We start from the raw sequence: 23,144 nt of genomic DNA, 5'->3' as shown, positions 1-23,144 counted from the left end.
ATAAGAATTTAACATCTCATTGACTTCAGAGACTGCCAAATAACAGACTAATAACTAGGTATGTTGTCTCTTTTCTATTTCTGGGAGCAAACTAGAAGGACCACATGAGTTACAGAGCTGCTCATAAAATGTCTAAATAAAGACAGAGAGGTAGATGTTAAAAGAAGTACGTAGAGTCCCTTTAAAAGTATTTAAGTTCACATAATCTTCTCTTGATGGTTGCCACAATTGAGGAGGGGAGACAAAAAAAAAGAGTACCACAACTGTATTTAAGAACATTAAGCACAGCAAAATGGCCTTGAGAGACTATGTAAAAATGTCAAAAAGCTTGACACAGTTCTGGAATTACTTGAGGAAAACTTAAATCTCTGCCATTCTTTTAAGCAAGTCTTAGCTTTAAATTTTTAACAAAGACTGTATGTTAGGAGACAATCACAAAATCACTGAAGAAATGCACAGATGGTCACATTTTTCCAGATTCTGACATGAATCTCCAAAAAGAAAGTTCTGTTTGATTTTTGTGGATTGCTTATCACAAATATGTCAGATGTTGAGTAGTTTCCTTATAGAGGCAATAAATTTGGTTATTTATTATAAATTATTATTATTACAATATATATTATTAAAATATTTATATTTTAATATAAATACATTTTATGTAAATATATAAATATAAATACATAATATATATTATTATTATAAAATATATTATTAAAATAATAAAATATTATTATTATAAACCCACTCTGGTTCTGAGTAAGGAAAGCATTGAAGGCTTCTGGGCCATTCATGCTGGACAATAAGACTATGTTTGCATGCATTTCATTCCCTACCATGAATCACAGGAGTAGAAATCTTTTAGAAAAATCATTTGGTGGTTTTTTTTGTTTGGTTGGGTTTTTTTAGCTAAGTAAAGGAAAATGAGGTATATGTCTAGGGAGACCACGGTTCCTGACAGGAGATGATGAGAGCTCAAAAGAGAGGGTTTTCTTTTGAATTACTTTTATAATTTCAGCGTAGCTACACAACAATAGGGACATGTGTGCTGGTACTGGAGGGGAGCTCTTCCTGACTGACACTTCTTTTATTTTGGTATATGAGCAGACTTACCATCCATGGAATGTGGAGAATTGCTCAATGAAAAGGGTGCTTGGTGTGAGAAACCTTACTGTATTCACACTCTAAAACCAGTAGAATGAATATGTCGTCTTATTGTAACATCCATGTGAGAAGGAATACATGGTACTGAAGGTATCAGTTACTGATCATTATCTGCTACAGAGGTGTTACCTGACTGTCACAGCTACTGAAAATATGTATGAGAAGAATCAAGTTGGAAGAAACAGAGTGGGGCAACAGAGACTGGATTGGGTCTCTTTCTGTCACCAACACTAGAAAGTCTCTGTATGTTTCTCAGTCAGCAGGTGATGCTGACACATGGAAAACCAGTCTGGTTTGAGCAGCATCAAGTCAGAGGTGCACCAGAAAGCGTCGTGCAATTGCATGATTAGGAGAAAGCAGATGCAGAGGAAATGTTTCTCTTTTTTGCGAAAGAACAAGAGTTCCACAGTTTTCTCACTGTGTTCCTCATCCCTCAGGCACCAAAAGCAGTACGTTTGCTTGTTTTCTTGTAATCTGCTCAGGAAAAGAAACAGTCTGAATGCGAGACCTGTATTTAGTGTACGACCTGAGTGAATCTCATAGATTGACTTCAGTATTTCTGAATCATGGGTAACTATGCATTAGACGTTGAGCTCAAAAATGTCTGGAGGAACATCTCAATGCCTGTATACTGCAGAAGCCACCCAAATCTTTCTAGTACCCTGTACATTTCCTTTACTTGCTTTGAACATATATAGGCAGCTTAGTGTAGTATATCCATTGTCTGAATCTACTCTGTTGCATTGTGTTTTCTTGAGTCTATACCAGCGCACATGTGGGAGGATCTTTTGGAGCATGAGATTATTTTGAGTAAAATTTTAGCTTGCTGAAGTGATCAGGCTCTGTCTTCCTCCCCTTTCCTGACCCATTTTCCTTCACAGTGTTCACTGGTGGTGTGTATGTCTGTCATTCTTTGCCACCATGTGCGCTTCTATGTGGAAAGATGCTTACTACGGATTAGAGCAGCTTAATTTACTGTGCAACATTCAGGGTAAGGTGTGATATTGTGGGAAGGGAAGCACGCTGTTTGAATATAGTATTTCATGATGTGATACTCTTGCTGCTTTCTGAACCTGTTTTGTCATCATCTTATATTTAAAAAAAATATTCATTATTAAAAAGGGGAGAGAAAGAGTGGATGAGTGTGTTCCTAGATTACACATTCTTGCTTTTGGTAGCCTTTGATCTTTGCTAGGGTTATTTTTATTTTCCAGGTACAAGGAAAGTTCACTGATTGCTCTGAGACCGATTTGGTTCATAAAAAAAAATAATAAAATAATCCAGTTGAACAAGGCAAATATATATCACTATATCAGAAGCGCTGGAAGTTGCCTTCCACAAGACAAGACTCTCAAAGCCTAAGCGTTACCTGAATTTTCTCAAAACTTTATTAGGCTGCTGAATTCTGCTTAGGAAAATGAGAAGAAAAATTATTGCATTGCCAATGTCCATTATTATACGTTACTACTTCTAAGCCTATTGTTGTTATTTCTGCTGACTGATTATGTTTTTCAGAAAAGTTAAAATGCACAGAAAGTGGCCAAACTGGGAAAGGAGATGTAGTTTTATTAGCCTGACCTCTTGAAAATCAATGGAAGACTGGCCTTTGACTCATTAGGGCCAAGAGTTCACTGATAATTCCTGTAAATAAGGATACAGAATACTGCTGGAAACCCTAGGGGAAAAGCACTCTGCGCTGGCGTAACAGTTTTTGGTATTTCTATTTCTCTTTCAAACCAGTTTCTTCTTTTTTTAATGACTTTTAAAATTTTGGTAGCAATAACATTGACTTTCACCAAAAACAATTTCTAAACCACCTGTGTATTAAGTGACAGCTAATCTATACCTGTTCCGTAAATGAAAGCAGAAGCATGCTGAAGTATATGAAATATTAGGTAAATCCCATTTCTCAATGTTAAAATAATTTGCAGCTTTGCTTTCAGCGCTACATTTTCTGAGTGGGTTGAGCTCTCCCTAAGTAATTAATAACTCTTAAGCTGTCTGAATAGTTTCCCTTGAGTTGCATCATATAATGTGTCATATGAAAACAACTTGAGGCCTAATGTAACATGAAACTGTATGGTGCATCTTAATGTGATTTGAGGAAGATGGATGGGAAGGAAATTATTTCTTATTCTAGGTAACAAACAGCTGTTCTTAACTTTTATTTAAAAAGAATTTAAAATACTCTTTCCTAAGCAGAGATTGGTAAATTGTTCTAGTTAGCTATTTCCCCTTCTCCCATTGTACTGGTCAAGTTAGGCAAAAACCAGGAGTCTAAAATATAGTAATTTGATGTAGAAATATTGAGAATAATGTGGAGATTTTTTTGTATTTGGTCACCTGAGCTTTACTTTTTTATTCGTAATGGATCTTAGTTCAAATTCCTTAGCAAACATGAAAAGGTTAAGATTTCGGTGTCTCTGACAACGTAGTACTAAATAAATCAATACCCACTCTAGGAAAGTTGTTTAAACTAACTCCTTGAGCTCTGGTCACCAAATTATTGTAACATTGTCATATTACAAGTGACATATACCAGGTAATGGTATATGTCAGCTGGAAAAGATATGTCTTGCCATAAACTCTAAACATCTCTCACTTCACTCTCAGGAAATGTAAGTTGGCTCATCTTTCTCTTCTTGGAAGATATTCAGCAAGCTGGAGGCTTCATTGATACTTGTAAATACGGAAGTTTATCATATACTGTAGTGTATTCTCATTCGATATGGAACAATTAGAGTTCATAAGATTTAAAAATAGATGCTGCTTTTCCATTAGTGCTTTTTTTAAAAATAAAAACAAAAGGTAAATAAAGGATTGCCTTACTAAATTTGATAGGGGTAACTCAATGCTACTTTACAAAGATAGAACTAAAACTGTTTATAGCACAGTGAATACACAGTTAATTTATTTGTAATTGCTTCTTCTAGCATGGTAGCACTAGGAGAACCAGCTGGTGTCTGCATTTCAGAAATTTTCAGAACTTTTAAGGAAATAAATGAATAAGCAAATATTTTGCAAAAAAAACAGTCTGTACTTGATCATTATGAACAGTGGAAGGTTTGTACAAATACAGTTGTAAAGTTCATGCACAATTCCTCTAACTGGTCTTCTGGTAACCTCATAATGTACAGTCTGTGCTGTGCTTGGGCCACAGCACCTGTTTTTTAGGAAAAATTATGGCTACATTTACTCCATTAAAAAAGAGGAGAAGGGAACAAGTGCCTTTGCAACTCTGAGTATCCATATGCTTTGAGGGAGTGACACATAGTTGTAGCAATGTCAGTGTATATTTATTAACATTCTGGATGTATCTTCCTGATGCTTCAACCTGGGATTGAGATACCTGAATGTCTGGATTTGTAACATATTATATGTATGATCTAAAACCTTGTATTGTTAGGGATTTTCCTGCTTGTTATCTTTTGTCTCCTCAATCTGCCAGCTGAGGCCTCTGTAATTTACAGTCCACCTCAGTCCAGCAGGCTAGGGTGCTGTAAATTCAAGCCTGTGTATTCAGTTCATGTGCTTCAATTCCTGTGATTGTTTTCAGCAGTTTCCACCAAGGGTGTGCTTCGCTTTGAGAACATAGTGCTCTGTTCATCAACTTTCATTTTTTATTATATCCTACTGGCAATACGGACACAGGGAGAAAACCAAACTGTCTCAATTCCACCTAAAATATAATTCAGTCAGACTCTGGGTGCCTGAGTCTCAGAGAATGATTCAAATTGCCTACTCTCAAGCACCACCTAACCCCTGGTGGCACCTAAAATGAATGATTTTGGACAACAGATTTCCCCTGGCATCTGGGCACAAGTTCCAGGGAAGCTCAGAATCACGATGGTTTAAACAGCCAGGCATGTAACTCCCACCCAAACTTCCTTGTGACTCAAAGATGTGTGTAGAGATGCCTGAACTCTGCCCATGTCCCCAGAGGTGCCTAAGCCATTGACTGTATTCAAATTGCAAGTAATAAGCTTGGACAGCATTGCGTTCAACACAAAACACAGCAGTCTGAGCACTTGCAGTGTAGAAGTGGGGGAGAGGACCTTTTAAATAGGCTTAAGGGTTATAGCAGTCATCCAGGAAGGATATTTGGTTTGAATTGTCCTAAGCTAAGGAAACTCAACAGGAATGGGAAAACTTGACTGTTGTCCCTCTGTTGAGGATATTTGCTGGGAGAGGAAAATCTCGGGCTCATCTTTTTGCTCTCAAGGCTGATTATGTATTTTGGTTCAGACACTTTTGTCCAAGGAAGCGTAAGCATGCCCTCGTTCAGAGATCAGATGCCAACAATACCCTCATTTGCCTGTTTTAACTTGTAAGTTCTTTCTTGTTGTCTTTATAGATGAATTTGCACACTTATTAATTGCTACCCATATTTCTGTAATGTTAAGGCTTTCCTAAGACCTGTCATCTCTCTTGCTGCTTTTGGCTTAGACACCATGGTGTACTACCCTAAGTTAATATTCTCTATTCTTGTGCTTTACATCTGTAGTCTTTGCAGTGAGCTTGGTACAGGTTTCCTTCATCCTTACTCATTCTCCTTTTCCTATTGTTCTTTCCCTGTGCCACATGGAAGAGGTAAATACTCTGTGAGGAAGCACTTGTTGAACTGTGAACACGTGGAACAACTTACTCTTCCATTTTTCATTAACATTTAATGCGGCTGCTTTACTGTTTTCACCCTGCATATGATATCTCATTAGTTTTCTCATTAGTTTTTAAATGTTGGTAGGTACAATCAGGTGAAACAGTATATTAAACATTCAAGGAACTTATGAATTTCAAAATCTGTATTCTGCAAAATTTTGTTTTGGCTTTTCTCGTGTTCTGGTATGAGGTTTCTGTTCTGGCCTTTTTATTACCCCATCAAATGTCATAATATATTTACTGTTTTAAACACATACTTACTTTGCCTATTTCTGAGGAGTTTTTAACTGAGCTTTACAGAGTAGAAGATACTGTGGTAGCAATACTTAAATTTTGCTATAGTATCTTACTGATCATCTGTACCTAAGTCACTTCAATGCTAGATGCATGCTTTTTATTCTGTTATGTTCACTTGAAGCCATTCAGGGGGCAAGAACGTAGGGGAAATTGCGTATAGTAGATTGTGTGCTGGTTTTCTGAGTATTTTATACCTTCATTTCGTTCCTATTAGCATTCACCCTCTGGCTGGAAGAGGTTGAGTGTTAAGTGTGTACTTTAAAGCATCTGTTAAGGACTTTTTAGTCACCAAGGAACATTCATACAGTTACACAATGAGAACTCTTCTCAGAATAAAGACATTGCTTCTATTAGATTATGTCTTTGGTATACAGTAGTTGTATACTAAATTTGTGCTGTTTGTTGGCCAAACACTGGAACAAGTTTCCCTGAGGGTTGTGGAATAATCTTCATTCTTGGGGGCTTTCAAAACTCAGCTGGACAGGATTTATAACCTGATACAATTTTCCAGGTTGGCCCCGGTTTGAGCAGGGGGTTAGATCCATTGGCCTCCAGAGGTACCTTCCTACCCAAATTATTTTGTGAATCTAACTGAGTTTATCCTTGGTCCAATTCTGCTTAAATCTTACCTTCTTAGTTGACTTCACTGAAATCAGTGTAATGCCCCTAGGAATTATTTGACCTTGTCTGATTTTCTCATTTCTCCCAATACAGTTTTCTCTGTCAGCTCAAAGGTAAGAGAAGCTGGGTGAACTCCTGCCCTTTTTCATAATGCTGGCCCATACCTTAACTCTTGTCCTGTTTCCCAGATGGTTTGATAATCAGTTAAGGAAGATAATTTCACATCCCATGCACTCACACACAACCAAATTTTTCTGAGAAAATTCTGAAAGGAAAATTTAGAAGACTAATACTGTTGTCATTCATTTAGATAGCTCGTAAAGTGTCAGGGAGGCTTACAGTAAGAAGCAATGGCAGGGGGGGAAGGAAAAAATGCTCAATGTTTACTAGTGTACCTACCACGTCCAGAAACTACTTCTGTTTGTTTTGCAGACTTATCATACCAATTATGTTTTCCCCTCCTTTCATTCGATGAAGAATTCTGATATTTCCCTTCCACAGTTGTCTGCCCTTTGCCTGTTAATGTAAACTCCCCTGTGTCTCCCAATATGGAGGTTAGCTGGGAAAGTGAATTGATTTTGGAGAGCTAATCGGATGCTCCCACAGCCAGATGTCCTGTCTGTTACAGCTGTAAACCTGAGATGCCATGTCCTTAGCTTGCTTGGGGTCCTGAAACCATAGGGCTGATCACGTCCCAGATGGTTTACTGTTCTGCAGAGGCACGCTCGCGTATTACTGACGCCCAATGAAATTTTCTTTATAAATCATAAAGATTTTCTTTGTGCTATAGTTAAAATACAGAGTGGTATGAAATCTAGATCCAAGTCCTGCAAAGCCTATTCGCTTTTGCCTTGCCTTTTGACATTGAAACATCTATAGCTGTACAACAGAGCATATGGGTCCACTAACAATGTGGGAGAGCAGCCAATTTGGTCCTGGGATAAAACAGGAATCATCTGTGGGGAATAAGCCAAAGAAGACTGATTCCCACATAAGGGACTTAAATAGGTGTTGGTCCATAAATAAGCTGTTTGGTAGGATTTAGAGCAGGCTTCTCTACAGAGAAGGCATTTTTCCTGAGATCCTAAGTTAACTGAAGCGCACTGGTTTCCAGGAGGGTTGTGGGGTTATTGTCTTGTCAGCTGGTGCTTTCCCCTTTTATTTTTTTCCCTTTGGTTTGGTTTGGTTTTTGTTGTGGTTTTTTTTTTTTTTAATAAAGCCTTTATAGCACATTGCTGTGTAATTATAATCCTATTTGTAGATTTTTAGACCTAAACCATTTACTTAACATGTTTGTGGGAAGAAAAACAGAGGAAATTTTTTTGCTGTGTGGGGCCCTCAGGTTTCTTCCATTCTGATCCAGGGAATGCCTTTTGCAATGTGGCTAGTTGGGAAATCCTGACAGTTTTTAGCAAACAGCCGTGTTAACACTTTAGCTACTCATGTGTTGTGTAATGTTTGCATCTGTGATTTTCATTTGTCTCACCTCTGTCTTAGAAAAGAAATAATTTGAAATGCAGAGGCTTCAAAAGAAAATCTGTTGATTGCACCGTCCTAATTTGTTTAGTACAGAACTAGTATATATTTAATGATTATGAAAGTCTGTAGAGTTGAGTTAGAGACTAATTTCATTTTTTCTGAAATACAAGCTTTTCAAATAGTTTGTAGAAGTGGTGTTGTACTGCATTCTCTGAGATAGGTAGCAAATCAGACCTTTTTTTTGGGGTATCGGCATATCTTACATGAAAAAGGAATAACAAAATCAAGTAACAGCATGTCATTCATTCAGAAATGCATTCCTTATTTTGGTTCAAGCCTGTTAAAGTCCAGCTGTTCTGTTACTCAAGATGTCCAAGTCGTTGCCCATGGAGGTCACTGTATCAAAACCTCTGCTCAAAGCAAGACCAACTTGAAAGTTACATCAGGTTGTTATGAGTCCTGTCCAGCTGTGTTTTGAAAGTCTCCAGGGATGGGGATTATTCCAGAAATCCTCTGGGAAACTTGTTCCGGTATCCCAAGCCATAAATTGGGAAAAGCAGTATTTTTAAAATATGTTTATTTGTGGCATTCACTTTGCAGCAGTTCTTTTTAAGATTCCTTTTTATATAGTAATCACAGATTTTAAAGAAGTTAAAACAAAAAATTTATTAGCAAAATCTTCAGACATTTATTTTTATAAATAGACTGAATTGGACTTTTGAGAAGAGGCATTTCTGAATGCTGAAGTCTTTAAATATGTATGAGTGAGCATTTGGCTCCTTGTTTTCACCAGGTATTATTTCTGTTCGTTCCTTTTAAGCAGTGTTTGTGTGTGTAAGAATAACAAGAAATCTCATTTTCCTCTCTCCTGCTGTAGGCAAGTATTTCCAAATGGGCTTCCTGAAGAATACTCTCTAGTTGCTATGTTCCGTGTACGGCGAAATACCAAGAAAGAGCGTTGGTATATATGGCAAGTTTTAAATCAGTATGACACACCTGAGGTTAGAGTTGTCTTTGATTTATTTTTTTCATTAAGTTTCTTTCCCCCCCCCCGCCCCCGCCATTTGATATGGCAAATATAACTTGGTGGATGTTTCACCACTGGATTTAGCTACAGTTTATATGGAATAGACAGACTGATGATTTATCATAGGAATGACAGAAATTTAACAAAATGTATTGAGTTAAGACTGCAATATAGGATAAGAAGGCATGTTATGATTTATAGCTGATATGTATTTACAAAGTTATGTAGAAGAATGCTTCATAACACAATTCTTGCCCAATCCATGTAGTCGAAGTATTTTTATTATATATAGTTTATATATGTGTTTAAGTCTCATACTCTAACTTTTAGGTGACCACTTCTTTTCTTTTGATTTCAGATCTCTGTCCTTCTGGATGGTACAAAAAAGGTTGTGGAGTATATGACCAAATCTTCTCAGGGAAATATACTGCACTACACTTTTAAGAGTCGAGAAATTTATCCATTGTTTGATCGTCAGTGGCATAAGCTTGGTATTAGTGTGCAGTCGGGGATCATTTCCCTCTATTTGGATTGTAATTTAATTGAGAGAAAGCAGACTGATGAAAAATTCACCATTGACTTGCAGGGAAGGACTCTGATTGCTTCTCGTGCTGCAGATGATAAGCCTGTAGATGTGAGTAATATGAAAGGAAAACCAGATAACTTGAAATCATGTTTTAGCCACGCGTTTACTAACACCATCATAAAGAATTGTGTAGATAAAAGGTTCAAAACTGGTTATTAATTTTGAGTGTGTATTCTTAATTTGAAATACTTAAGCTTTTTTTTTTCTCTAAACAATATTCAGTGCTGTAGCATCTGCTAAGGCAAACCTTCTGTTACGAAAGTAACTACAAAAACTCAGTCTTTGTTTCAGGAGTTTATTTTTCTGTATTCACTTTGGATTAGGAGCCATGTAGTTACTGTAGACATATTACTATATTTAGAGATAACTTCCTGTGGTAGTTTTTTCTTTCAGTTTTTGAGATTTATTTGTAAGTTTGTATCAGTCATCTGTTACAATTTGTCTGTCTGTGATAAAGGGGAGACACAGAAAAATTAAGCATTACCTCTGTATCAAGACTGTATGATGTTCAGGGTAATTCAGCTCTGCAGAAATAGGGGAGCGCATTGTTCATGGCTGTCGGTCCCTCCTCCAAATGGTAAGGATTAGGAAGTGGCTGGAGGTGTGTTTCCTGTAGCCTTTGGTGCAGGAATTACCCAAGGCAATCCCATAATATTCTGGGCTGTGTTCTGTCCCAGAGATGCTCTCCTCTGTTTCCTCATGCAGAGAGCTCACAGCAAGTAATCCGAAAGCTCCAGAAAATGTCAGTTTGTTTTAAGTGTGCTGACATCCAGTTACCAGGTTTAAGGCATCTGACTCGGAGTTTATAGTGACCATCTGAAAGTTTCAGCTATATTATGTACACTGTGCAGTTCCAGATGAAAATAGCACATTGTTACTGCAAGCTAGTGTTGTGGGAGGAATCAGTCCCATGAGGTGCTGAACAGTTTGGCCTGGGCTCAGAGCTCTTATTTCACGGGGCCAAGCTCCTGCTTCATTTTATTTTCTAAGACTGAGTTCAACTTTATTTGACATGTATGTACCATCTGCTCATTTCCAAGTAGCATGCAGGAGAAGGAGTAGGTTCTTTTTATCTTGTGTTGGTTGCGTGGCACGGGCCGGATAATTCTGACTGGAAGTTGTCAACTGGGATTTCCATGTTCACAGGAAAACATAAAGCTGATGAAGTCACTTTTCTCAATACCACGTGCAAGGGAGAGAATAAGAGGGTAAAAAAAGAGATGCAGAAGGAGGCATACAAGGGCAAGATTAGCTAGTTAAAATTAGATGCTGTTCATCTCACCAATCCACCCAAAATCTCTGAAACAGAAGCTTTATGTACAGAATTTGTGATTTTTGCTTTTCAGGTGATTTAGTGGCAAGGTCCAGGCAAAGATCCATCCAAAGTTATAGAAGATGTATGTGAGATACAGCTTATCAAACTTTTACTCTAGTTCATTGCAGGAGAAAATTATGTTCCTGAAAGGAAGGCTTGCAGAGGATGTCTAGAGGGCTAAAATGCCTATGTAGCATAGCAAGAGCAGTACAGAGGGATGCAACTCAGATGAAGATAAAATAAATCTAAAATATGATTTACATCAAAGTAATAGACTGTATAATTTGTTCCTTAAGTGAGGAGCTGTGCAATTGTTCTGGCTTTGTCTGTTTCCAGCTTTTCAGAAATATGCAGTGTTTCAGAGAAAGTGTATTATGCCAAGATAAGAAAATGCATGACGTAACACATTATCTTTTACATTTCGTATTAATCTCTCTTGTATTTCTTAATAGATTGAACTTCACCGCATAACAGTTTATTGTAATCCAAAACTTGCAGCAGAAGATACGTGTTGTGAAATATCTGCAGACCTGGTTAGTGTTTTGTTAAAATGCAAATGTTAGTACAAAACAAATTGCTTCATTGGTTCTTACTAAAGAGTTGTAAAGAAATTTCAATAGATGTGTTAGATTAATTACTTCCTAAAAATGTATCCCGTATCTGGAGTCATGATACGTTGTTTCTTGTTGCTTAACTAAATAACACAGTAGAGCTTCAGTAAAAGGCACTAGGTGCTGCTAGTGCTTTTAAAATGCATCTCTTAACAATGATTAATATCTAATTAGTAATTGAGGAAATCTCAGAGAGTAGGAAACAAACCACTGCAATGACCTGAGGATGGCTTCAAATAAGAGGCCATTTTAATAACAGTTGCGCCTAGTGAAGCATTACAGATGATAAACAAAGCCCATGAAAGAGTCGGCATGATAGTGGGAGGGAAGAAAATTAGGAAGGTGTTGAAGGTGTTTCCCTTATTTCAATATTCTGACATGGATGAAAGGTTGTTTCATAATTGGCAAATACTTTCTTCTTTATAACGCACATGCTGAGATGTATATAATGTTTAACATAAGGGAAACGTTGATTTCGTTTAGAGGGTTCCCTTTTCCCTTTCGTTTTGATAGACAGAGTCAGTATAAACCGGAAGACACTAGAACTATAGAAATGCTTGAAGTTGCAGATGTGATTGCTTTGCTGAATCAAGCCCATCTGGAGGAAAAAAAAAGAAAAAAAAACCTCAGAAAATATATTAAAATGTTGGTCTACTAGTTATGAATAGCCTGTAAGAGCAGGCTTCTCTGAGATAGTGGGCAGTACCATTACCACCCATCCTGCGCTCAGCAAAAAAAACCCAGAGCGTGCAGAAGGACTAATTGAATCCATCTACAAATAGGTGTGAGAAAAGGGTACCTGGAATGGAGGGATAAAGCTGCCCAAGAACAGAGACGCAAAGGCTTTGTGGGAACTGACAACTGATAGGTGCTCCAGGAGCATGGAAGAGGCTGGATCTAATTTATCAAGGGAAATTTCAATTTTAAATAATAATTTATTATTCAAATATATTTCAAAATATATTCTTGATAATAGTGAAGGCTTTAGCTTGAGTGTATAAGCTCATGGATAAGTGAAATGAATGGATTCTTTTTCTGTAGGTTACACTTTGTGCATGGAAATACAACTTATTTAGCAGTTATGACACAGTAGCAAAAAAGTAGAACCAAAACAAGACCTAATTACTTATGGACACAAAAAGATCAAGGATAGGCTTTATTAATAGCATCCTAAACAGTCACTCAGCTATATGGCTAAGCGCATGATCAGTTTCATTTTTATGTCTTATGTTGAAGATGTAAAAAATGATGGAGAAGTTGTTAATGACTTTCATATTGAAACCAGCGTTACATTTTCTGATTTATTTTTTCATTACTTCCTTACCAACTACAAGGGCTACACTTTCCGTAATTTAAGGGAAGGAATTTATCTTTGGATACAAATTTCTACACTAAGCTGTAAATCTGCATGGTAATTCCTTTGACAGAAGGCTCACAGGAGACCTCATTTCATCTTAATGAGAAATGAGAGTTTCTGAAATTTATCAGGCTCTATTGACTTGTCCTGTAGTATATCTTCAGGTTAGCTCAGCTCTCATGAGTTAGGCAAAGAATGGCTTCAGGGCTTTTTGTTTGTTTCCAAACTGTGCATGCCCAAAGCATTTAATGACAAAAAAAATGACAAGAGTGTTCCTTCAGACTCACTCTGACGTTGCATTTTGGGGCAGGGGGTGGAGGACAGGAGGAGACTGAGAAATACCCTCTTTCTTTTTTTTCCTATGGGTGTTTTCTGCTTTACTGTGTCTGATTTTGGGAGACTTCATTCCTCTGTCTGGGCTCTTTTGGAAGAAAGAAGTGGGACAGTCAGATCAGTTCTGACTGGCATTGATTTTAGTACAGAAGGATCAAAAACCTAGGCTTCGTTTTACCGCAGCTTTTTCCTCTGATTGGCAATTGTTGTGGCTTCTCTGTAATATGGTGTGTGCAGGAGTATTAAAACAGAAAGTAACCTCAAAATAGTGTTTGGATGGTGTTTATCTGTTAAGCAAAGTGGACCAAAAATCAGAAAATCTTCTTTTTATTTTAGTGCCCACGTGAGGAAAGGTTACTTACTACAACTTCATCACCGGTGACTGTTCATGCCAGCAAAATATACATGCTTCCAGGAATGCAGCAAGAATCTAGAGAGAGATGCCACTGCTTTCCAAATAAAGTATGAGGCTTTCCTATTGCTTTTTAGTGCATCGTGCTGCTAGGTATTAAAAGAAAAGCTGATTTTTTTTTTTTTTTGTGGTTATGAAAAATGTCTTACTGGTTTATAGTGCTGTAATATACTTACATTATATTTCCCAGTTAAAACAAGTATATTTTAGATTTAATTAATTTAAAATTAGAGTTGCAGAGGTCTGTAAGGTTTAGTTGTTTGAACACACCAAAAAAAAAGGCCCATGGTAAAAATGAAATTATATTTAGTGTAAATACTTTTACTTGAGGCTACAGTGATTAGGGGATTGGAACACCTCTCTTATGAAGAAAGCCTGAGGGATTTGGGTCTCTTCAGTCTGGAAAAAGAACGACTGAGGGGGGACCTTATCAACGCTTATAAATACTCAAAGGGTGGGTGTCAGGAGGATGGGGCCAGGCTCTTGTCAGTGGTGCCCGGGGACAGGACAAGAGGTAATGGGCACAAACTTGAACGTAGGAAGTTCCACCTAAACATGAGGAGGAACTTCTTTCCTTTGAGGGTGGCAGAGCCCTGGCACAGGCTGCCCAGAGAGGTGGTGGGGTCTCCGTCTCTGGAGACATTCCAAACCCTCCTGGACGCGTTCCTGTGCAGCCTGCTCTGGGTGACCCTGCTCTGGCAGGGGTGTTGGACTAGATGTTCTCCAGAGGTCCCTTCCAACCCCTCCCATTCTGTGATTCTGTGAAATTACTTTCTACATAATGCTTTTCTTGAAATCCTTCTCCTGGTCATTGCACTGTATTTATTCAGTCATTTGCTTTGTTAGGCTTTTGTCACAAGGAGAGACAAGGAAACCGAAACAAAGACATATTTTGGATCTGCTTCTTTGTTGATTTTTGATTTCTTTTAAAAACAGGGAGAAGCAGGATTGCCAGGAGTGGCTGGTTTGCCAGGCCAGAAAGGAGATAAAGGTGAAAAGGTAAAATAGCAATGGAATTCTCTCTTTCAAATCTTTCTTTGGCTTATATTTCTTAAATAGAATCTTTGTGGATTCTGTTATTTCTTAAAGGAATCTCCTGCAACCTGTACACAGGTTAACTCCTTTATCAGTCAGTCACTGCTTTTGCGTGTGGGCTTCCTGCCAGGCCGCCTATAGCTGTCTCACTTTGGGGTCCCACCATCAACTCTATGGAACACAGTTTACCTGCCTGTGAACCATGTGCCCACCCAGCCTGTCAGCATGTCCTATTGCCTGTTCCCCTTATCCAAAAAAAAAAAAGGAGTCATGTATGTCATCTGTGACAAGGACTTTTTCTATGTTGTATGTGTACGTCACTGCTGATGGACAGAATCCCATGTGGTGGGTTCATCCTTACAGTCATCGGTAGGGGAGTATGAATTCACTTGCATGACCTCAGCACTGTATATTCCTTGACATCACTCTTACCTGAAACTTTCGTAACTCCGAAGAGAGAGGGACCTGACATTGGCAAGCCCCTAAGACAGGCCTGTCGGTGCTCCTTTCCTTGGGCCTGTTCTGTATTTTTGTTCTGTAATGCTTCCTGTGACATTCCTGTGTTATTTAGCGTGAGGGTTTCCTAATAATAAAGGTCAGCATATCAGATATTTTCCCTTCACGCTCCATTCCCTCAGTCTGCTTGGAGGATGCTGGATTAGGACAGGTCTGAGAATGTGTTTTTCTCGTGCAAATAGAGGAAACAACTTGAATAAACTATTGCAAATCAGCCATAAAGACAGTAGATAGGAATTCTGAGTTCAGGGAATGTGGTATGAGAGGAAGATACTTAGAATGTCCTAATCCAGAGGCTAGGATGGAGGGGTCCTAACCCAGCATCCTCCCTCACAGCACACTCCTCAATACGTGATCTGAAATAGCTTGTGAAAACAGCCAGCGCTGTTCCTAGGTCTGTAGTACGTGGCTGAAATGGGCTGATGGGGCTTGTCCACACTGTTGGTTGAAATTAAGTAAATTCCTTTACAGTGTCTTCCCCCCTCAACTCCAACCCTCCAGTATATATTTTACTTTCAATACTAGCTGCATCTTTTCCCTAGGTGGAAAAAAAAGTTCAAGTATGTTAGTTTCTATAGCCCAGCTGAACCTGGGGGGTTTGCTGGCAGTTTCCAAATTTAGGCATGAAGTTTTGCTGATCCTAGGTCTGAGTATGTAGAACAATTGTCCATGTTAGGGTTAGCCTATGTTACCAACATAGGGAGTTTCCTAGCATTTGTTTGGGAAACTGCTCTGACATGACTCATTTAGACTATTACTGCTACTAAGATGAGAAAGGAGACTTTGGAAGTCTTATGTTTTTTTACCATTCTGTCTCGCAGCCAATTAGCAATATTTACCATGCTAAGCACAGTACCTCTAAATAAAGCATGGGGGTGGCTGTCGTCACCTCCAGTCCTGTTCTCCTGTTCGTTTTACAAAGAAACCCTCGTTGTGCTGATTCAAAAGCCACCCAACAATCAATGATCTCTTTCAACTTCTGTGCATCGGTGATAGCAAATTGCATGAGGCCATGTCTGACTGGGTTGGTAATTACAAAGTACCAATTTTTTGGTTTAGATGTAAAACTGAAAATTGTTAAGCTTGAGATTCATGAAAAAATAATCTTCCAAAATTCATACAAATAGATAATTTTTTTTGGTAGTGGCCTACTACCTATAAGTCCAAACTCGACCTGTTTATCACCAGCCACTCCAATACTTCACTGAATATTTAGAGCCTGAGCAGGATTATGTGCATCCGGCAGCTTAGCCTAATGATAGTAAATTGACATTTGTGAATGTCAGTTCACAAAATTCAGTGAATCAGCAGGCTAAAGTCAGAGTTAGCACAGCAAACAGCTAGAAAGCTGTTTAATTTGAGCCTTCCTTATAACTGACCAGTACTTGCTACTTCCTGGCTTTGGGGTGGGTTTTTTTTGGTTTTGTTTGGGGGGGTGGGTGGAGGGTACGTTACTGCTCTGATTAAAAGGGTGGTCTCACTGTTGACCTTTGGGAGCAAATGAATACTGCCTTGAATAGTGCCTATCGTGATGGAGTTGAATGCTACGTTCTCTGAGGCTTTAGTACCATTTTTTCTTTGCCTCTGCATTTATGCAAGTATTCAGTAACACTTGCTCTCAATGATGGCCTTGTTACATCAATAATTAGAGGTGGAGAGGCAGCAAGACCCCAGACAATTCCAGACATGCAGGATACATGATTTATTCCCAGATTATGTAAAGGAGAGTAGCAGACTGTGGTTGAATGTTTTGTAATATGTTATACATTAAATAGGCAGCTTTGTAATGACCTTAGCTGGCCATTCACAAAAAACGGGATTTCTGGAAGTTGTCTGATGGTTCTTCAGCCTGTTTCCCACTTTGTGATCAGCTTCTCATTTTATTGTTTTCTTTTGCTTCTAAACCATATTATTATCTAAGTAATTATATTTAAATATCCCTGCCATAGCCACGTCCAAGTGAAAACAAGTTAATGTTAATTTTTTAGCTTCTTTCCTAGGAAATTTCTGTATCTGTTGATACTATTCCTTGTTCAGCACAACATTCCTTATCCTTTTATTTTATGTTGTCCCATTCCAATTTCCTGTCTATTGTAATTAATTGTATGACTGAATTTACATGTCTTTTTGTTGCGATGGGATTGGCAAGAAAGCTTCTACGTATGCAAATTGGTGTTAGGCTATATTCAAGCCACCCAAAATTACCCTTCTCTTCAGTCTAACATAGTTGTCCCCTAAGATTAGACTGTTTTGCCTGTTCAGGAATATCTAAGCTATCACCAGAACAAAGCATGATACCTGATAAACCATTTTTAGGCATTATGAATTTAATTACTAGCCTGTTTCTGCTGCATTCTTGTGCACTTGGCAGTACTCTTGGCCGTCCTGTACTCTTGGCTCATATTAGTACCTCTGAAAGGGCCTGAGCCAAAGTGTCTTGTGAGTCCAAATGACTCAAGTGCCATATTTTCACTGGAACAGGCATCCATGCAAATATTGATGCGTCTCTGGCAATCTGTCCATCTGAATGTACAGGAGCATCACTAATGAAAATTATTCCATTTGTGTGAATGACCTTCCTATTTGTATGCCTGGCCTTCTATAATGGTTTCGTGAGGATGTTTCTTCATTCAACAATAGAAGTATTATCTCTGGTGCTTCAGGGGTGAAGAAGCTGCTCAGTTTCAAGACTGTCTCCCTTACTGAATGACCAGACTGTCCAGTTTGGTACCATACACCCCTTACTGCGTAGCAAAAAATGCCGCAGGGCAGTAGTCCCTGTCCCTTTTGTTCCCTGTGCAAGCTTGGATCCAGGGGTATTTGCTCTGCAGGACTTTATTTGCTGGGAGATCAGCTCCTGCAGCTATCTGCAGCAAGGGACAACCTCCTGTTCTTTTATGTCTATTCAGACATAAAGACTCAAAAAGTCACCAGGACCAACTTTGCTGCTTGCTGATCTCTGCCCTTGAAACACTTTTTGGACTGCCTGATAGCTTTTTCCTGTTGGATGAAAACTGAGAGGCAGCAGCAGTCAGGTGTACAATACAGGTTATCCCTGAATAATATACTGTGTTACTCACATTGTGCTAAGAACCAAGCTACTGTGAATTTCACAAGTTTCAAGTGGTCATAAGTCAGGTGGAAGTCTCCTGTGATTTAACACATTTTGATATCTGTTCTGTAGAGCTATGTTTCCTCTTCTGCTGAGCTGAGTGAGAAATTGTGATTTGTTTTCTGTTTTGGAAGCAATTTCTACTACTTCGGTGTGGTACGTAGTTACTCAGACTCTTACAAATATATTGTAAGATGTTGTTGGCAAACGTCTTTTGATCATGGTGTGAAGGTCCTGTTTTGTCTGCAATATGTAGAAATTATTCAGAAGACATATGGGTCGCAGTAATTGAAATGATTATGTATATACTAAATATATAAACAAATTTTCTCTATTAAAGAGGCTAAAAAAGTAATTGTATATTATCTTTTTTATTTTTATTTCTTTTAAGCAAACTTAGTGCCCACAAAGGATTTTAAATTGAAATCAAAAGAGAATTAAATATTTCGATATAATATTAAACCATTACAAGCTGTGTTAATAGGTCATTGGCTAATGCTCTAAGTACAGCAAGGAGCAAAAAGGCAGCAGCAGAGTGCTTTCAAACATTAAAGCACCTATTGATTGACACCATGGAGGAATTTATGGCTATTTTAGGATTGGTAGAGATAGGTTTATGCAATATGCTGTTGCACTAGGAAAATATTTGTAATGGAACAATAAGAAAAAAGAACTCATGAGAACAAATGAGGTGTTTGGCTGCTCTTTCTGCCTATTTTCCTTGCTAGTCTTCTCTTCCTCCTTCTCTGTCATTCCTCTTGTAAGCCACATCCGTCTGATTCCACCTATCATGTTATGCAGCCTTGAGAATGATTCCTTTCTGGTCTGATTTTTTGTTGCAGAGATTATTGACAAGGGACCTAGAAGCTGGAACGAGTGAAAAAGGAAAAAAAAAAAAAATTGGGCAAAATACAGCTGGCTGTCAGTGATGACAAAGTCAGGAATTGCCAGTGTGCTTGGTAGACCACAATCCTATAGTGGGCAAAAGGGAATGCTCCACACCTGTGGAGCTAAGAGTTTATCGGTAGTCTGGCTTAATGTTTTAACCATTTAATATTCTCAATTATCAAATTAATAAGGAAAAGCATCATTAATAATGTAGTTTAACTTGTTTTCTTTGAAAAAAGTCTTAAACGTATACCTCTCTTCTATGTCACCGTCCCAGTATTCATCTTGGTCCTAAGGATGGCAGTTTAAGTACTCTTCGAGAGGGAATGGAGAGGGGTGGCACTGAGTCCTCAGCATTCTGAGGTGCTCAGAGGGTTGGGGGGTGCCCCCTCCCCACTGGGGCCATCCCCAGAGCTGAAGCTGGAGCAGGGCAGGCAGCAATCACTGGCCCCAGCGCAGGGGTTAAACCAGTGACACCCAGCTCAGGCCACGGAGAGCCCAAGCCCCTGCGCTGACGGGTCAGCACACATCTTGGGGGCTTCTAGTAGGAGTAACAGGGATGATACTTCCCGGGCTATATCCTCCCTGCTACTCCCCTAGCACCAGGGAAAACCTGGAATGATGCCACCTTTGGTATGAGTTTTCTTTCTTACCCTTAGCAAATTCTCTGAATTTGAATTTGTTGTATTCATCAACTAAAAGTTACTAATGAATGGGGTTTTTTTACCCCAGGTCTAAATACTTCTATCACCATTTTGTAATTGTGCAAACTGTTTACCTGTCTGTACATCTAAGTTTTAAATTTTAGCTTGCATAATTTCTTACAGGGACTGCCTCTGACATTAATTATACAAATAAAGGATCTAGTATAGAGGATGAGCTCTCTACATTACCTCTTTCACCTTCCACTTTATTGCTCTTGGAAAGCCTGCTGGTTCCCTGTCTGCTGGGAGCAACTCAGTTCAGAGTGTGCTGGTATTTCTTTCTTGATGATAATACACTTTTTTTTTTTTTTTACTTGGACATTTCTGATGCTATTGGCACACATAATCATTCAGAGATGAAAGCTGAGAAAGCTAATCTACTTAATCAAATCTTACAAAACCAAAACTGATTTTGGTTAAGCAGTATTTTGAAAACTGATGTGGGTTACTCATTTTATCTGAACTAATACGTCCTCATTGTAGACAAGAGCAAGGTTGTAATGTAATACTTTAGCAGTGTGTGCTGTAGGCCACGTTAATATAATTCTTTCTGTTTAAGTGCGCTTGCTTTTATCTTAGTATTAAAATCATAACCTGTACCCTGGGAGAACATTTTTCTCTTCTCAAAATTCATTGCAGACTTTTTTCTAGATTAAATATTAATGTGTTAAGTTAATCCCACTCCATATCACAATGTCAGTATGTTTTAAATAAATTTGCAATTTAAGACACAAAAATAATGGTTTTAAAATACTTTCTTAAAAGAAAGGGTTTTTTGGCTTATATGAGAAAGGACTGTAATTCGTTAACTTAAATAATTACTGCTTTGTCATTCTCTCTATCATCACGTTTGGTTTTAGGCTGTCTTTGCTGTATGTGATTCTTCAGTAGTAATGTGTGGTAGAGCAATGAAGGGTACTGTGTTTTGTGTTTGCTACTAGCATATCATTTGTACTTCTATAACAAGCGCATTGAATAAAGGCTGAATGGAGCAAAGAGGTAAAGAGCAAGTGCTTTCGAAATTCTCTGAATCACTAATGTAAAACAATGATCACAAGTTTCATACTGCAGGTAGTCTCAAATGTGACAAATTGTTTCCGTTTCGGATAGAAGGCTCATTGGTATCATTCAAAAGAAGCACGTTTGCTGTCTGCAATCTCTTTTTAAGAATTTAGTTTGCCTTGGCTTTATGGAAAGTTGACAGAAGCTTTTGGTTTGTTTTCATTTCAGCCTGCTGAATTTCCACCCTGTCTTATGACTTCACCAAAATAAACATTGTCAAAAATATAGTAGCCATCCTATTGTTTGCAAGAGATCACCTTTTGAAAAATGTGTTACAGCTTACGTATTTTATTCAATAAGTATCTTGTGCTCACTTGAAAAGGATTTTCACTGGTACCTTTAATAGCAAATCCTAACAGTAGACTTAAAGCTCACGGTACTAGCTTTGAATGCTGTTGCACTGAGTGTACCTCCTAACCTATAAATGCCAGCACTGTGCCGCGGGTGTTCACCAGCTTATGAAATTGTTCTTCTGGCAGCAGATATTTCTGTTGGCTTTGGTGGTTCTAAGCAAATGTGATTCTTTAGACTCGTTCTTACTAATGTAGTTACATAAGCTTAAAAAGCTCAATTGCCATGTGTGTTAGGAGTTAGAATACTCTTGTTAAGGCATAAAAGAGATGAGGTGGATGTAGGCCTAATAGTCAGGAACCCTTTCTTTTTTTTTTCCATCTCATTTTATATTTCTGGCATCTACTATGTAAGAAAGAGAAGACAAAGCTTGTTCACTTTCGTAAAGGACTTTGAGTTCTGCAGAAGCAAAGGAAAATGCTGTTATGCAAAAAAAAAAAAAAAAAGGGGGGGGCAAAACCCCTTTTAAAAAAGCATTTTCCCATTGTTTTTTCCTTTTTATTCTGTCATGCTGCCTGTCTGAATACTATTATAAGTTATACAACATACAGTATCTGATCTTTAAACTTATTGGAAAAAAAAAAGCATGAAAACCCAGAATCTTTCAGACTGTGTTTATTAAAATCATAAATAGAAGACAGAAGAATAACTTCATAATCTAATTTGCAGTAGACTTGTCTTCAAGGTGGGGAGTGAGTCTGTGGTTAGTGGGACTAGAAGTGTAAACATACCTTGGTTAACTGGCTAGTATGTCATATATGCCAAAGGCTTCCTGGCACGTAGCAGGCTGTGTAATTTTAGACTATACAGTCTATAAAGATACACTGCTGGATGTAACAAAGTGGTTCTGGTCTATTAAAATACTGGCAAGTGGCAGAAGGGAACAGAGCGTGCAGAGAATAAGGAGTCACTCTGTGGGTGATTAGATAAGGTAACCGGGGACCGGTCCTGCTTCTTTATCTCTCATAGCGCCAGTGGGTTCAGGCTGTTTGCACACACAGGATTTCGGTCTACTTTTGAGATAGAGCTAACAGAACCATTCCAGGATTTGAATAAAAAGGACGTAGGAGGTGGCACACATGCTCCTCTAGAGCATTGCTGCTTCTGAGCAGTGGTTTGAACTTATGGCTGGAATGGTGCTCTGCACCTGGGAGTCGCTCATGTTGGTTGATATGCTTAGCTCACGTGTTATAAACAAAGGGGTTTTGAGTCAGGCACATGCAGATATTTTATGATGATTTCTGTGAATAGTTGTTAAGAAATTAAAATGGGGGAGTGAGAAGCAGCAACAATAGTATTAGGGTATGACAGCTTACTTCAAAATTATGGTGACAGTCATTAGGACACATCATTCTGCTTTTAGAAAAAGGTAATGAAACCTGACCTGCAGCACTTCAGTTTTAGGGATTTTTCTGGTGTTTGGTTTTTTTTTTTTCTTTTTATCTTGAGGCTAGAGACAAAAATATTGAATTCTCAGGCCTTAACTGAGACTGTCATCTGGGGCCTTGGATGTGATCCGTAGGCTCCCTGGGTAGAGCATATGGAGAGTTAAGCACCTCAGAGTACAGTGCACTGAGTCAGTAGCTGCTGCGCACCAGCCCAGAGGGAATGCTGAGGA

At 38.4% G+C, this 23,144-nt stretch overlaps 1 protein-coding gene across 6 annotated transcripts in view; it reads left to right on the top strand.

The window, feature by feature from the left end:
- COL19A1 (collagen type XIX alpha 1 chain) overlaps positions 1–23,144 on the top strand; it is a 220,136-nt gene that overhangs the window by 24,810 nt on the left and 172,182 nt on the right. For all 6 annotated transcript variants that reach the window (XM_063330245.1, XM_063330242.1, XM_063330244.1 and 3 more), the window contains 5 exons: positions 9,095–9,218; positions 9,603–9,878; positions 11,598–11,678; positions 13,783–13,908; positions 14,795–14,857. In XM_063330245.1, the coding sequence (XP_063186315.1) occupies positions 9,095–9,218; positions 9,603–9,878; positions 11,598–11,678; positions 13,783–13,908; positions 14,795–14,857 (670 nt within the window). The remainder of the gene's footprint in view (positions 1–9,094; positions 9,219–9,602; positions 9,879–11,597; positions 11,679–13,782; positions 13,909–14,794; positions 14,858–23,144) is intronic.

The sequence above is a fragment of the Chroicocephalus ridibundus genome, chromosome 3 (genome assembly GCF_963924245.1).
Source record: "Chroicocephalus ridibundus chromosome 3, bChrRid1.1, whole genome shotgun sequence".
Taxonomy (NCBI): domain Eukaryota; kingdom Metazoa; phylum Chordata; class Aves; order Charadriiformes; family Laridae; genus Chroicocephalus; species Chroicocephalus ridibundus.
The sequence above is the reverse complement of the archived record's forward strand: the minus strand, read 5'-3'. Positions and strand labels throughout refer to the sequence as shown.